The 17,184-nt window shown below is 45.2% G+C and overlaps 1 protein-coding gene across 2 annotated transcripts in view; it reads left to right on the forward strand.

Annotated features, from left to right (window-relative positions):
- Positions 1-13,326, forward strand: part of CD96 (CD96 molecule) — a 29,475-nt gene extending 16,149 nt beyond the window's left edge. The window contains exons 8-14 of one of the 2 annotated variants that reach the window (XM_030021111.1): positions 1,206-1,259; positions 3,109-3,153; positions 4,051-4,125; positions 6,828-6,905; positions 8,757-8,837; positions 10,722-10,845; positions 11,918-13,326. In XM_030021111.1, coding sequence (XP_029876971.1) covers positions 1,206-1,259; positions 3,109-3,153; positions 4,051-4,125; positions 6,828-6,905; positions 8,757-8,837; positions 10,722-10,845; positions 11,918-12,026 — 566 coding nt within the window. In that variant the 3' untranslated portion in view covers positions 12,027-13,326. The remainder of the gene's footprint in view (positions 1-1,205; positions 1,260-3,108; positions 3,154-4,050; positions 4,126-6,827; positions 6,906-8,756; positions 8,838-10,721; positions 10,846-11,917) is intronic. The other variant, XM_030021112.1, reaches the window with a different exon arrangement.
- Positions 13,327-17,184: the final 3,858 nt, after the last annotated feature.

Consider the following 17,184-nt stretch of genomic DNA (forward strand, 5'->3'; position numbering starts at 1 on the left):
TACCAGACACACGTATTCTCTGTTGTTTAAAATACTGAAGAAAACACCAAGAGTATGGAAGCTTTATTGTACAAGTTCATCACATAGCTTGAACTTTCTGACAGGTTTTTTAGTTCAAGTCTTTGCTTAAGCCTCTAAATGAGCTAAGAAAATCCTGCACAAACATAAGATTCTTGCTGTATGTTTAGGCAGTAATTTGCTGCACTTCCCATACCCAAAAATACACTAGCTTAGCCACATGGCACCAGTGAGCTATTATAATCATGTGTTTCTCACTGAGTGCTCCCGGCAGAAAGTCTGCATATGTGCAATGCAGCTCTCTGGAAAATCAAACCCTCAGAGTCAGGGCTATGTTGTACATCTTCAGTGAAACCTGCAAAAGGCCCCTAAAACAGTTCAACCGTTTTGGACAATGGAGAAACTCGCCTATAACCTGTACTGTAAGAATTAGCTACGTGATTAGGGAAGCATGGAGAAATACTGTCCTAAGCAGTTGGTGGAAGCAGGAGACGTGGCCGTGCCGAGGTTTATGGCATTTCTGAGGATGCAGGGTGGCCGGCGAGAAGGGCAGACTGATCTCCTTTAGCACCTTCTTGTGCATGCCTCCTCTTCAGGCTCAAATCCATAGTTACACCTTTTTTTTTTTTTTTTTTTTTAACTATGCACTCTCCTTGCTGCACAGATAATACAACTGAACTGCTAGCCCCTTAGCAGCCTCCACAGGTACCTTGCGTACCGTGGTGACTACTCGCAGCTCAGCTGTGTTCACTTGTGGCTGTGGATATGCTTATTGGTGTGTTTTTCCACAAAGAAAGACTGCATCAAAAGCCAGAGCTTACTCCTCTGGAAATATAGCTTTGGAGGTAAGGGAGATAAAAGATCATTTTTCTCCAAAATGACTCATTTCACCCAATTTGCAGTTTTGTAGAAATATATTCAAATTGGAGAGCCGTCAATTAAAGCAGTCTACGTTCTTGCCTGCAGGCTATGCTAATGCTAAGATAGATCCACTCCGTATAAGAATGTTAATATATTTAGATGTGACAGAAATGAAAGAATTAAATTAATTCTCAGCTATGTTCTGTGAAGGTGCCATACTAATGCACAGTATGACACAAACTCCAGACTAAATTTTCAGCCTCTATAACAAAAGCCTAACTACCTTTAAGAACTGCTTTCATCTTTCTTTTTTTTTTTCTTCACAGACAATAAGTCTAATGAAACCTCATCCAAAGCTTTTACCACCATGGCTTCAGAAGGTAGGATAAATTAGAGAACAAAATAACTTGGGTTATGTTAGAGGTGCATCTATAAATTCCTAAAGCTGTTGGAGAAATGTTTTTGCAAACTTGGTTCTGGATGAGTAGTAAGGTACCCCTTTCTGCAGCTATGACTTCAGAGAAAATACAATAAACAGATATTGTGGTGGTGTAATCTATCATAATTAAGCCCAAGCATAATTAAACTCCAGCCTCGAGGGGCACAATGTTATTTCTGAATTTCAGCTGGCATTTGAATATAGCTTTTTCAGCACTGAACTGGTAATTAAAAATAACAGCCCTACTAATGGTTCTACCTTCTGCTTAAGTCCACAGCCAAGATCCTCAACACTTTTGCCTAATTAAAGAACTGATGGGACGTTTCTTAATTTGTGTAAATTTGGTAAACCTGCGCTTTGCCCCTGCAAGTTTGTCTTATTATCAGCTTATGGCAGACAGATAAATCTCGTTCCCTCCACACCTCAGCTGAAGCCCTTTGGAGATGCGTCTCCTGGAGCAGCTCGCTCTGCTCCACACGGGAGGCAGCTGCATTTCGGCAGTGGGTTACGGAGTGCGTCAGAGAAATGCTGTAGGCAAACGGTGTGGAAAGAAGTGCGGTTTCTCTGTAAGCTTGCTTCTGCGAGTGCAGGTTTTGGCAGGCCCTGGGGGTTCAGCTGATACCCTGCTGGGGACCAGAAAGCCATCCCAGGCACCGGGGTCCCTCAGAGAGAGACGTCGTCCTCCGCTGGCCTCTGCAATGTGATCTCTCAAAGCAGTCCTTGCAGCTTGCATCGCATCGCCGCCCTGCTGCGCCTTGCACGCTCTGCAGAAACGTACTGGCAGCTGGGCACGCTTCGATGTGCCCCGCCACCCTGGTCTTTAGACCTGCTGCACCTTTGGTAAGGAGTCCTTTTATGTCAGCCAGATACTACGAAATCCCTGTTAGCACAGGCGAGGCTAAGATGAAATGCAAATGGAAGAGCAACCCTCAAAACAGTCAAAGCAGGGACAAATGCTTGCAAGGGAAAGCAGCCGGAGGGTTGATGGTTACCTACTTACACTAAGCTCCTATCTGCAGAAGGTCGCTCCCTGCCCGACGCCCTCCCAACACGCCTGACCAGAGGTACCGTCTGGCTGCCTTCCCAGATATGGTTTTTTAATGGGGTGTGTGTGCTTTCATAGATCATCTCCTTCATGGAGCCTGTTGGGGAGATTTAATCCTTCCTCCCAACCTACTCAGGGGCTACTTTGCCTGACCTCCTGGGGAAAAAAAAAAAGAAAAAAAGTGAGACATCTCTCACTCGGGATGTAAATGCTGCTTGGGCAGGATGGTGTCTCCGCTGTGCTTGGCTGTCTGGTTAACAGTCCTTTAATTACAAGGAATAACTCCCTCTCCTCCTCTTTGAGAACTCGGTGAGCACTTTTCAGTGCAAATTGTTCCTGAAATTTCCTGTCAGAGCTGCAGTTTCTGAAGTGCTTCATGGATGGAGCTACGCAGGTGCCACCACTGGGTCATATATATTATTTCAACATGCATGCTAATAATGTGCATCTGTTTGCATGGGATAAAATCATGTAACTCACTTCTGTTTTTTGAATTGAGGTGCCAGGGGCTCCGAAATCTTTTTCCCCCAAACCTTTGTTTCCCTAGGGATTTCACAGCGCAGTTACCTCAGGTGCTTCATGTTTCTCGATGGACTACTTGGCTGAGTTGTGCATTGAAAGATTATTTGGAAATTAAGTGTGATGCACTCTCTCACTCTTGAACCTTTGAATCACCCACTTTTCTAAAGCAGAATAAACACCTTTCTCACCCTGCAGTAAAAGTGTTTGCTTTGATTTGTTATAGACCTTGGAAATTCAGCACTTCCATCAGCTGTTGTGACTACCTCAGGTAAGGGGGGGAAAAAAAAAGACTTCTTTATTACTCAGTCAATATATGTAGGATCTCTGCTTGACCGTTGCTTAAATGTCATGTACACAGAGCCAGACTCGTGCCAGGGAAAGGTCAGCATGTTCTACTGACGGTACCTGTGTGCTGCTGGGTGGGAATTTGTGAGCTATGAAGTTACCCAAGAAGAGATCTGACATAAATCCTGCTAAAACTGTCATGTTAGGGCAGCATGTAAAATGGCATGCTGAATATCACATGTTATATTTCTGCCTTTTTATAAAATGGAATAAAAACCCCTATACAACTACGGATAAATTTGTCCTATTATGATAGAGAGGTGCATGTGATAGAAAAGTTAAAACCACCACTTTTCCAATAGTAGTGCATCCTTCCCATTCATTAATGACATAAGATATATAACACTGCTTTACCAGAGCATGCATATGGATAACTGTATAAAACTATCTTCAGCAATTGAGAGGAAAACCCGCAAGACCAGGCGATCTCCTGGGCTTATACGGCTGCCGCATGTTGTCAGGACCATTTCTGGCAAGGCCCTGGCTAGGCGGGGGAGCACCCCCATCAAGTGCATAATCCACCCCACTGCAGTTAAACTGAACCCTGTGTATGAAAACATAAATAAATAATGCACACAGCTAACCCGCATGAAAGGGTCAGCATTAATAACAGCAGCCGTCTCTGAGTGCCCCTTGAATTTGTGGGATGTGTTTTGAGCATTTAACCTTAACTCCAACAGCGGGATTGCTGCTGCAGAGTCTGCATTTACATAACAGCTGCTGCAAGCTTTTTGATCCAGGTTGTTTTATGATTTATTAATATTATTTTTAAAAGACCCTATCAACTAAATGTGATACCATGTAATCTGTTTGTCTTTAGAGCACCAGTCAACATCTTTGGCCTCTTTGGATTTCACAAGTCGAGCAAGCTTGGCTTCTGCTTCCATGACACAAGGTAAACAATTCAGCCAAAACGTTTTCTCTGTTGCTTCAAGAACGTAGGAGAAAGATACATAAACACAATAACCAACTTGCTTTTTTTGCAGCAAACAATTTAATGTCCACTGAAGCCCTTTTCCTAGTGCATTACACGCTAGGAAGTCCACAGATCAAAAATAAATATATAAGAAAATGCTGTCTTGATTTTATCTTATTTAATGCTCCATTTAGGATGCATGCATTAATTTCAGCAAGTGAACAGACATCGAATATATATTTTTACAATACTTATTCTTTGTATCTCTTTAATTAAATATCATACAAAAATAGAATGATATTAGAGCTAGAAAAAGTGCAACCCAAACATTAGAGCACAGGAGTACCAATACAAAGCCCCGATAAACAAAATATTTACAGCAGATGACTCAACTTGGTGATTTCTTCTCTGGGCTGGTGACCCGGAGGGCAGTGGAGGGCAGGGTACCTCACTTGGAAGGGTTTAACCTCGCTTCCCCAGGGACTGGTACGTGCAGCAGAGGCTGGCACGCACTCAACAGCATGGCAGCAGCCTGAATTGAGAGCAGGTGAACCTGTGAACATTCTGATCCCAAAATAAAGGGTTGATGCCCGCCAGTCCCAGCATATTCTTACAGCCCAGCCTGTCCGCGAACACTTTTTTCTTTAAAGTCTCTTTTCCATTTTGAAGCCCAGCTGTTGATCCCTGTAGGACTGGCTGGTTTTCGGCAGCAGTCAGCAGGGCGTTGGGGCTGCCCTCACCCGCAGCAGGGTGTGTGCTCGCTGCCGCGCAGCCTGAATCCACGCAGGCACGGCACGCGCTCCCATTTCGGAGGCAGAACAGCACGAGGAAGAGGCAACGTGGCAAGTCGTTGTCAAACGCCATCTTCCCCTCCGTAGCAGCACCAAAGCTTTGGCTCAGAAATCATCCGCCCCTGAGGCAGCAGCCGGCAAGAGTGGATTTGGCCCTTGGTATTTGTGGCAGCCTTGTTCTCCCAAACAAAACAGATTGATTGCAACAAATTTTATTGATTTCACGAACCTGTGGGGCATTGAACATCCTCCTTAAGCTGTGTAATTCAATCCTGCAACCTTCACTTAAAGTAACCCACATAAGTCTATAGCAGTGTTTACCCAGAGATGCAGGAGTAATGTGATGGACAGTGTGAGGGTTAATACTGGAGGAAGATGCTGAACACAAGGCTTCATCCTGCCCCAGCAGAGTGCTGTTTGGGACCTGAATCACTCAGTGTAAGGCCCTGGGGCATGAAGAGGCTAGATCAAGGTATGCCAGGGCAAGAACACAGATTGCAGTGGCACTGAAATTAAAGTTCGCTGCTTCTCCTGCTGCCTTCCCCTTCCCCAAAGTAGAGACACTTGCCGAGCCTGGCTGACAGTGGGGCAGCAAAGTGCTTGTCCAAGTGGACTGAAAGCCCTTCTGTCTCAACAATTTCATGACAAATATACAATGCGAACAGAGAGGATTCTCCTCGCTGGATTATACACCTTCACTGCTTGAGGAGGTACGAGATCAAAGCCATAGTGTAAGCTGGAGTTGAGCCATTTATCTGCTGTAAATGGCCCAGGAAACAACTGCTTTTTAACCAATGCCCTCGACGTGTGGCAGTCATGGTGTGCCAGCCATGGGTTAGTGCTGCTCCTCTCTGGCTCACTGCTGGTTCCCACACTGGTGCCACCACCAGCTTCTTGAGCAGACCCTTTGGGCTGCAGCCGAGTCAGGATGCCAAGTCTGCCATTGCAAAAAGGGGTTTGGTTCAGTTCCTGTTATTTTGCAAGTTTTTAATGAAAATCCAAGAGGCAGGTGGGAATTGATACAAGGGAAGAGTGCACAGGTATAGGAAGGAGAAGGAGGAGGAGAGACAGAACCAAGGCTATTGAAACTGCAGCCTAGTCTTTGCTAAGCTTCCACGATAGCTCCATCTCTGAGCCCAGAGATGCTCAGGCTTTGAGTGCTGGGTTACAGCTACATTTCACCTTCTCAGATTTGTTCAGATAGCTTAATGATACTTTTCAAAAAATGAGACAGGTGTTAGGAAAGATGGACTCTTTTTAGTAGATGTGAAATAGTCCTTTTGGGAAAATAGAGGTCTACTTGCTAGCTACCATCTGCCTGTGTTTGAATACCAGATAAATAGCTAGTTAAGTGCTAGAATACTTAGCACTTCAAAAAAAGATTAAAGGAAAATGTTAAATAAGTTCGCATTTGACACCAGGCATCGCAGGTGTGACTCCTGTACGCTAACTTCTTCAAAACTTCTCTTTGCTAGTTGGGAAAACAGTTTTGTCTCATTGGAGCTGGTGAAACCCTGTCTAAATGCTGATTTATGTGTATTTGTTCATCACCCTACTGGCTTCAGGTTGAAACAAGCCAGCGCACTTGGAACTACTGAGTTTCAGCTGAAACTCAGCTGAAATTCAAAAATGCATGCTTAAATGCCCCATATGTTTTCTCAAAGTTTATTCATCCATCTCACCAAACTCCTCTTGAGTTTCTAGCTTGTGACAGACTTTCAAACCAGACACAGAGTTGTGTCGTGCTTGTCTGAGGGAAGCCAACATCTCAAGTAGTAGGTTACAACTGTTTGACCTCGTTAGCGAGGAAACAGGGAAGAAAGAGGGAAAAACGAAAAACAAGTGATATGGTCCTCTACAGCAATTTTCACAAGCTTGTGTGTTTTTCAGCAGGAGCACTGATTTCTACTGCAGAGACAAAAAGCTATACCAGCGCCACAGCATTCAGTGAGAGTTTGACAACCGCACGTGAGTAGTTGATGCATTCCCTTTGCTTCGTAGGACTGCAACAGGGGAATTATGAAGCCCATTATGGGTGTTGCAAGGTGCAGCTGTGGCACCAACTTAGCAAGTGTGGGGTTGCAAACCTGCAGTGATCTGGAACGTCTTGCAAAAAGTGCAGCAGCAGGTACTTAGCTCTATGTGGTCCTCAGTTTGTGACGCCTTTGCCAAGAACATTAGCTCTGCGGTGCTTATTTTCAGCTGCTAGTTGATAGTCATCACGCTGCCACCCAAAAACTACTACTAAACATGGAAAAGTTGTGTCCGAGCAGAGGCCAAAAGTCAGGTGGTGTAATCTGTACCAGCTTTTCAATACTTCACAGAAGAATTCTCCTGTTGAGTTGCACTGAGTTAGAAGATAAAGGCTTGAGTCTTCCAAGCCATCAAGGATTTGCAGCGGCAAAAGAGGAACAAAAAAACGTTTGAGTATCCTGGTTTTATTAGGCATATTTAATTTAATAATATTAAAATTGAGAGAGTTGCTAGGCAAATGTAGTGAGTACTGAGGTTAGTTTATAGATGAAATAAATTACTGGAGAAGCTATATAAAAGCACAGAGCAGCAATGAAATAATAAGATAATGTGGGGCAATAAAGGCTGGCTAATAGAACATTGAAAGGCAGCCTCATTAAAGATCAATAAATCAATTAAAAAAAAAAAAACCTAGGGGTGGTAGCAGCAGAAAGCCAGAAGTGACTTTCTTTTTTAACATCTTGGTTTGTCTTTGTGCTTCCGGAACAGGCAGGACCTGTCAATGCACTTTTGCATTTATATGGCAGTCATCTTTTGGCTGAAGCACAAAGGTAGCAGCCGCTTTCCATTTTCTGAATATATTTTTGGCAGCACTCTGGTGCTTATTTACTCATATATAACCCGCAACCACGCATTTAGACCGAAACCTTGTGACAACTTCTAATGCTTCACAATCCTGCTCTTGCACAGCTTGATGGGTTTTTTTGCTGAAAAAAATTTTGCTAAAAGCATGCTGAATTACACTACTAGTTGCAGGAGGTACCGTGCGTTGCACCGCTTGTCGGCTTCCCTACAGCCGTGCCTGCCTGACCGCCAGCTGAGGCATGGCCTCGAAGGGTCTTCAGTCCCACAGCTGTAATTGAGGGCAATTTCAGAGTACACGGGCACCAGTGTGCCCACTGAGGCATACCAACGTGTGTCCCTGTGCCCTCCCAGGGCCACCGGGCTTGTACAACAGGGATTACCATTATCGGGTCAATGCTCAGAGGCTCCAACACAAGCCATTATGTAAATAAAAATAAGTAGTGCTCGGCAGCACGCTGTGTAAAGCACAGCGCTACGGGATGTCTAAGTGTATACCTTTTTTTATATATATAACTTTTTAAAATGCCAGATCCCCCATGCTTATCCCCATAAAATTAAAAACCTAATAAACAACTAGAAAAGAAGAACTAATTGAATTAATGTCCGAAACTCTCTGTAAATTTTTAGAGTGCCCTAAAATTGCACTGATTTTGGTAGGGCTTTTTAATGCATACATGCATACATACATACATACATATGTATATACTTGAGTGCTCAATTTCAGTCAGAACCAGCATCTCTTAAGAAAGAGATTTTCCTGGCTCTGTCTGGTTACTCATTTACATCATTTAAACAGGGGATTTTTTTTCTTGGATTTATAAATCAGCAATTATACTAGAGACTTTCAGGTATCTCTGTTATTTCGTTTGTTGTTTGCATCAGAGAAAAACGAAGGGTATAAAACAGCCGCAGTTGAGCCTAATGGAGGAGTCATGTACAGGCTTGTAAGATAATTGAAGGATATTATTTCTTTTTGTACAGATTTGAACGATTCCACCACCGAATCCCTGCAAAGCCTCAGGAATGCCACGCGCTCCTCTGAGAATACAACTCTGGCGCATCGTAAGTGCCGTGGCAGCTCTGTAAACGCTGTGCCATTGTCTAGTCGCATATTTTAGCTATTATTTCGGAAGACGCGAACATGGAGGTGGCTATCAAAAACAGGAATGTATCCTTAGGCAGTTCCGATCTTAAACGTAGGTAGCTTAGCTGTATTAGGAAAGGGAAAATATCTGTCTACAAACAGATGAAAGATGATTTTTGTGGTTCAGGCACAGTACTTGACAGAGGAGACTGAGGTTTCACTCCATCACGGCAGAGGCAGATTCTTTGTGTTGCTGCTAAGCCACTTAATATCTTTAGCTTTTTCATTACCATCAAAGAGGTAAAAAGCTTATCATCCTCCCAGACTGCTGTGCAGCTCAATGCTGGCTTGCTGGAACATCTTAATAGGTGTTTTCTAATAGTCTGTCTGTCTGTCTTCTAATATTCTTTATTTTGATAAAAGCACATTTTTTGTCTAACACTGGCTTGCAGGCCAAAAATGTAGGTGTCTTGCCAAGTGAATTTCGACACCCTGATTCTGGAATTTGATTTCCAGTCTTCAGCAGGGTGAATAACAGTGGCTTCAAACCACAAACTTCATTAAAAAAAAACCAAATAAGTTACTAAAAATGTTCTGTGCCCATATCTTTTTAGGTAACCTGTCCTTCAGTGTCACATACCAGCCAATTTCAGTTACCAGAGGGAAAGATTTCTTTACTATCAGCAGTCTGCTCAATAGTACTGATGAGACATTATCCTACAAATCCTCTTCTTTCAGTGTGCTGTTGCAGTAAGCAAGAAAAGCAGAGAGGCATGAAACCCGGAGCATCATGTACATTTGACCAGAGGAGTTAAAAAAAGGGAAAAGAGATGAAAATAGGAATCAGGGCTGCTGTGTCCCCACACCACGGGTTGTCGCAGGCTTTTGGCATGCTTGCCTTCTCCCTGCGTCCACAAGCAACACCCCAGTGCATGTTTTCTTCCAGCAGCAAAATTTGGCCGGTCACACTCCTGTGCCCCAGGGGCCACTCTCGGCTCATGCAACATGGTGGCCTTGGCGCCCGGCCGCGGTGCTGGCCGCCACCGTGGCTAAGACCCAGGCCGGGTGACGTACCGGTAGGACCAACCTTGCAAAGGGTTGCGACACCAGCACAACGGGAGGTGACACCGAGGCGGTATCGCCCAGTGACTCTTGCGCTCCAGCCGTCTCTGGCACCCAGCCCACTGCTGAACCCTCCGCAGCAGCTGGAGGAGGACCGTGCTCCTCCTCTCCTTCCTCCCCACAGCCGGGACCCCGAGGGCACCTCTTTCAGCTGCCAGCACCCCCAAGGGTGGCCGTGCAGAAGGGGGCACTGGGGGGATCCCCGCACCACGGTGGGGAGAGGGAGCCGGGCTGAGGCTGGGATGCTGCGCCGCCAATGAGAGCCCACCCCAAAAGGCGGCTGCACCCCTGGCCAGATGTTTTGGCAGGATTTGGCGTCGGTGGCATGAAAAATAAGCCGGTGGGAAGGAGGGCTGGGGCGGGCAGCTGTGCCCAGCTGCACCACGACATGCTTCCTCTTCTCAGAGAAGCTCAGGGGGGAACAGAGAAAACCAACGGTTTTCAGATGAAACGCTTGCCAAGCCGTGCCTGAATAATCTCGTCATGCGAACCGAGGGGTGGCTGAAATCAGCCCGCAAACCTAGTCAGAACAAAAGTGGGTTAAGTCCATAAATTAGAGCTGCAATGCTCAGCGTTTGGGATCCTCAGCCTGGGAACCTGGCCGTCCAGTGTTGGTTTGGGGCTGGGTTGTCACCAGCACTGTGCCTGGCAGGGGGAGCAGGGAGCCACAGGCAGCAAGCCCAGATTTCCCTCCTCTCGGGGCGCATTCGGCTGAGCTCTGTCTCGTATGTCCCTTCCAGGTGGTATGAGGAACACGAAAGACAGTCGCTTCCCCTGGCCAACAGTGGTAGCCGTCCTGCTCCTCTTCTGCAGTTTTCTAATAGCTTTAGGCATCAGGAAATGGTGTCAGTACCAGAAAGAGATGTAAGTACTGGGGAGGGGAACCGCAGGGGCGGGAGGGGTGGCACGGAGGACAGCAAAAACTCGAACTCGGCTGTTTGGATTTACGCATTTTCGTTTGAGACTACCCATAGTGCACGAGGCCTTTAAGTACATGGATCGCTAGTGCCATGGGGTTTTTTTTTCATACAGCAGTATGAAATGTGGAGTGTTCTCTGTCCTTTCATCTGTTCTGTCGGTTATCTATAAAATAAACTTTAAAAAAAGAGCTGTGGTGCAGCTTCAGGGTGTGAGGGAAGAATACAAGTCAATTTTTTTCCCCAGAGCCCCCCACTTCTATTAGCCTCCCTGCCAGCTGCTTTTGCTCTCTCATTTTGCATGGTTACTTGAGGACAGGTTTTAATGAAATTGTACTTGTAGGGCAACTCTATTTGAGTTGTGAATAATATATGTGAAAGTAGGCTACCTGAAACTTAATCCCAGTCAAAGAAGCACTGAGTTTGTAATTATTACCAAAGTTTAATTCCCTACTAAAACACTCGGAGATCTACTGATGAAAGCAGTATCTAAGAAGCAATTATTTTTAATCTTACTAACATTGCTAAAATGTTTGAAAAATCATGGTGATAATGAATCATTCACTGTTCTAGAAAACCCTTTTGAGACATGACTGCAAATCCTGTATATCGAAGGTAAAAATGGGATTGATTTTTTTTCACTGATTTGGGATGGGACCTTTCTTTATCTTGGCCTATAAATAGACACCAAAAAAAGTTATGAGTCTTTAAATATACCTTCACAGAGCAGTGTGAGCAAAAGATCACTGCATGGGTTTTGAATGGTTCACCAGGACCAAAATCTGTTCTTTTAAAGTGCTAATAAAGTAAAATTGTGAGGTGGGAGCCCAGAAAGCCAAATGAATACCAGGAGGCGCACTGGAGCTATAGAACAGAAACAGGGAAGTTGCAGCATGTAAGAGCAAATGTCAGGTGCTCTTATAATGACTTAGCCTCTATCTACCTCCTCCTGGGAACGTTTTATAACAGTTTTTTATACGGCTTTTGTGTGATAGCACATTTTTTTTCTTCTATTTCAGTATGAACAGACCTCCATCTTTCAAGCCACCGCCACCTCCGATAAAGTACACCTCCATGGTGGAGTCTGATGGGACTCCCCCATCCTGCCATGAACTGGAAAACCTGTAACGTCCCCTACGCCCCTGGTGTAGTGCTCAGAAGACTGACACAGTTAAAAGGCTCTGTCTTTAAAACAGTGATTACAGGAGTTTGGTGTTAATGACCCATATTAAAATTCAGAGTGCCTAAATGACATTAATGTTGGAAGCTGAGCACTCCTGAGGACGCTTACTTCATCCCGTCTATCTCTATGTATGCATTACGTTAACACCCCTGTGAGTGTCACCATGAGATTACATGTGCTTAATTTGAATTGGGTGATCAACTGGGAATTTGCTGTCTTGTTAATGGGAACAGATTAACACATCACTCCGCCAGCCTGCCTGAAGAGCGTTGAAGCTTTTTGTTTTACTAAGTGTATGGAGACGACAGCTCTGCCATATGGACACCACGATTACACTGGAAACATTGGCTTAACACAAGCTTTTTGATACCTACGTGAGCCATTCTTACAATTATTATTTTTACTGTACAGATATTGACTACTATGACCCAATATATAATTTCCTATCCCTGTGAAACCAAACAAAAAGTAGTCAACTCCTTACACGGAAAGAAAATAGTCCACATCTGTCGTTACAGGTCTGCAGCACAGGATTGCGGGGAGGGGTTGGTGAGATGAAAGGGCACAGTGCAGACCTGCTGGGAGTGTTCACGAAGAAGACTCGGTCGCCATCGGTGAAGTCACAAGAAAAAGTCAACTTTGGGCTCATATACAAGCCACCTGTGGACCAGAGACTTAAGGACTGAAGTGAATAAGAACCCTAAAGACAGTGGAAAATGCCAGTCCTTTTGGAAGTGCTGTGCCTTTGAAACAATGATTACTCTCGAGTCTGCTTTTCTGAAATTATACTGATGGTACACATGATGAAAGAAAGGAATATAATCATTTTATTCTCCTTGGGTCTTAATGAGCTTCTGGCATTTGCTATCTTCACATTTTTCAAAACCTCCGGGGTAGTTTCCCAGGTGGCTTAAGCCCATGGATGGGACAGTCCAGTCTTACCACCACCCTGCCCAGGCTGCACATTTCCTTGCATTGACACTACTGATTAAATGAGCGTGCCGAGGGTGGGATCAGCTCAGCCCGCCGCACAGTTCTCAGCCAGGTCAGCAGCTGTGTGATCACTAATGCAAGGCACAAGAGCTGCAGCAGCAGCAGCACTGCTTTTGGCAGCAGTGGTCTTACTTTACCTTCAGCCAGCCAAGAAACTGTCCCTCCAAGCTTGTTTGAAAATGTATTGTTACCACAATGGCTTTTCTGTAATTAATGCAAATCAACTAAAATTCAATCAGGTCAAGCTTAAAATTGGTATTCTGATTTAAGAATGGGATTTGCTTTATTTACTGCTAAACACCGGTCGATGAGCGTCAAGGTTCAGAGCCCTGCATTTCCCTGGACTTTAGATGAATGAATGACTTGACTTACTGGAAAGAACGATCCGACAGATGTTTTTAAAAAGTAGTTTGTTGTATTATTTACCTTATAGCACAAGCAGTTCTAAATCCATCAATGAGAGAATATCTGAGCTGAACAGAAAACATTTTCCTTCTTACAAAACTATACGGACTTTTCGTGTGGGGAAGGCTCAATATTAATTTGAGCATTGCTTGTCTGTAGAAGCAAAGTAGTTTAACATTTGTCATGCTATCAGTCACTGCAAAACAAGGCAGCTTTTTGTTCTTAAAAAAAGAAATCAGAAGGAAAAAAAAAAAAAAAAAAGCTGGATAGCCATATTGCAAGGGATGTGCAGAGCCAGGACTTTCTTCCTTGTCATTAGCCAAGGATGACTGTAGCATACCTGTCGGAGAGGGGTTATTTTATCCTCTGGGATATTTTAATCCCCACGGTTGCTTCAGGTCAGAGATCTTCCCTCTGACACGGAGTGAGGCTTCGCAGGGCGCCTTGAGAAGTGCTCGGGCTTGGCGTGATTTCCACCGCTACCCGCTAAGGGAGCCAGGCCGCGCGGAGAGCTACCGGGAGCTCTGTCCCGCTCCCTGACCCATCCATCTCCGAAGGATGCTGCTTGCTGCTTCCGCAAATCCGCATCAGCAGCGTAGAGATCTCCAGGCGCCTCCCGCCTGGCTGAGGAGCACTTCCAGCCTCTCCGGGGGGGTCCTCCTCGAACACATCCCCCCGCCGCCGACCCCGAGCTGGGCAAACCCCGGCGGGCACCGCAGCCGCGCTCCCGCCGCCGGCCAGCAGGTGGCGCCGCAGCACCGCAGCCGGCGGCGGGCGGGCGGGCGCCCCGCGGGGACCCGGCCGGAGGCAGCGCGGCCGCGGTGTGTCCTGCCCGCCCGTGGCGGAGCGGGGGTCGGGGACCGGGACGGGGACGGGGACGGGGAGGATGCCTGCCCTCCCCAGAGGGGGAACCGGGGAAGGGGTAGCCAGCAGTGTGGGACCCGGGTGGAGAAAGAGGGAGAGAAAATCCCCACCCGCCGGCCCCCACCTTTCCATTTTTCTGCCGCTAAATTTGGGCATAGGGTAGTTCATATTTCTGTTTGACTCCATCTGCTCCTCATCAGGATAAGCACGTAACATATAGTTACTCAAGAATTCTGATTACGTTCAAAATTGACCCCTGCTTTAATTTAAAGAGGAGAAAAAAAAAAAAAAAACAACCCACAACAAAAAACCGCCTGTCATGCTAATGGCATCAGCTGCCCCAGTATGCAGGCTTAAATCATGCAGCTTGGACTTGGGTTCTGTTAACCCTGGAATCATTTGGCCCAGATCAAGTTACCAGATGCTTGAAGATGGCTACAGCAGCATCAGATAAAAGCTTTTCTGTAAGACTAAAGTGTTCAAAGCTTCCTGCGCAGGCATAGAAAAGATTTTTTTTTTAAAGAGACTTGAGTGTTACGTTGCTAAATGCAAATCCACGACACAGTGACATCTGTAAAGCACACCCGAGTCAGAATCTGAGGTCATGTATAACACCAACGTGATACTGTGACATTAGCTGGGACTGTTGTATATGGTTTTTAATATGTGCATTATGCCGCTGTAAAAAGCAACACACTGGAAAGCTAAGCAGCAAGGTGGTTTTATGTACAAGTGGTTTTCATCTGCTTCTTGGGAGACAGCAAATGTTGGGGGGGGCAGGGAAGGATAAAAGCAAGAAATTTTTTTCGGAATTTGTTTTCAGTTGCTAATGTGCCTTGTGAAGTCAGTGGCAGGGCCTTAGGACTTCAGTGGAGTGAGTGACTTTTCCCAGCGCTCCGCAGTTTGTATTCCTGCTGGTTGCATGCAGGTGGTGCTGGACCCCGCTAACCAGGGACAGAGGAAAGGCTGCGAGCCCCAAGTCCGTGGGGTGTGTGGGGCAGGCGGGCGTCCTCAGTCTCTGCCTGGTTTCCCCCTCTCTGACAGCAGCGGAGGGGACAGCTGTGAGCTTAGTGGATGCCCTGGTGTTGTGGTTTAACCCCAGCCAGCAACTAAGCATCATGCAGCCGCTCACTCACTGCCCTCCCCGTCATGGGATGAGGGAGAGAATTGGGGGAAAAAAAAAAAAAGTAAAACTTGTGGGTTGAGATAAAGCGGTTTAATAGAACAGAAATGAAGAAAATAATAATGATAATAATAATAATAAAATGGCAATAATAATAATAATAATAAAAGGATTGGAATATACAAAACAAGTGATGCACAATGCAATTGCTCACCAACCAATGCCCAGTTAGTTCCCAAGCAGCAATCCACCCACCCTGGCCAACTCCCCCCAGTTTATATACTGGGTATGACATCACATGGTATGAAATACCCCTTTGGTCAGTTTGGGTCAGCTGTCCTGGCTGTGTCCCCTCCCAACTTCTTGTGCCACTCCAGCCTTCTCGCTGGCTGGGCATCAGAAGCTGAAAAATCCTTGACTTTAGACTAAACATTACTTAGCAGCAACTGAAAACATCAGTGTGTTATCAACATTCTTCTCATACTGAACCCAAAACATAGCACTATACCAGCTACTAAAAAGACAATTAACTCTATCCCAGCCGAAACCAGGACATCTGGTCGTGGCATGTCTGACAGCCATCCCACCAAGCCTTAATCCTCCTGAATTACCTTTTGCGTCACTCTGAATCACGCATCTTTTTTTAAACAGAATTGCAGTGGCTTTTCTTACAAGGCACCCTTTGGTCCCGTAAATTAATTAAGCTTGGCTTGTTTATTTAAGAAGCACCCCTATAGTTTGCACGGTGTGCTCCAGTTATTGCAATGCAGGCGGTAGCATGGCGACACTGGGAGCAGGCTGTGGGAGAGCACAGGCTGCCTGGTGATCCCAGAGCCGGGCTCATTAGTTAACAGTTGCTGATAATAGGCTTTGCTGCCTGGGATTTCCTGGGGAAACACCCCATCTTAATACTGACCCCCAGAGTTTTCTCTTTTAGGGAGATGTTTTCCTCGTTCCAGCTGTGTTAAAAGTCTTGTGAAGTGCTCCGGCTCCATTTTAATGTATGTGTTTGTTTTAAAAAGCTGTGTACAGAAATTATACCTGCTAACCAGAACAAGGTATTAGTTACCTTACGTAGTCTTTGCTGGATTTAAAGCCATCAGTTATCAGAACAGGCAAACATTAGAAATATCTGTGTACGCTTAAACTCCAGAAGCAGCAGCATATGAGGAGAAATTTTGTTTTATTTATTGTTAGTGTTAGTAGGCAATTCTTCCTGACTCTGCAATTAACTTTGAGCAATAAACCAATGGAAAGCTTCTAAAAAGCTCTACAGGGGGATAATGATTACTTAATCCTGTCTAAGGAGATCTTAATGGAAATAATATGAAATCATATTATATTTAAAATGATTCCTTAAGGACAAGACAAAGCTCGGGAAAGTCCCCAGCAAAGATTATTTGATTTCAGGGAACAACGGATTATGTCATTAAAACGCCTCTTCCATCTGTTTTCTGGCGTATGATGTTTCACCTCTTTCCTTTCAAAGTCTCCTGTACCAGGTTGCCCCAGTAAGATTTTCTAATCAGTGGGAAAAAAAAAAAAATGTATCTGTTTGCCCCTTGATTCCTTTCCAAACGGGAGGATTTCCAAATTAACTCTGGCATCCTACACAGCTTGAAACACCCTCGTGTGGTATAAATGAAGTATTGAATAGCTTGCTATTGTCAAACAGACAACTCACAGATGCCAGGGCTTGGCTTAAAGAAACGAGCAAA

Source organism: Aquila chrysaetos, chromosome 7 (genome assembly GCF_900496995.4).
Source record: "Aquila chrysaetos chrysaetos chromosome 7, bAquChr1.4, whole genome shotgun sequence".
Lineage (NCBI taxonomy): Eukaryota > Metazoa > Chordata > Aves > Accipitriformes > Accipitridae > Aquila > Aquila chrysaetos.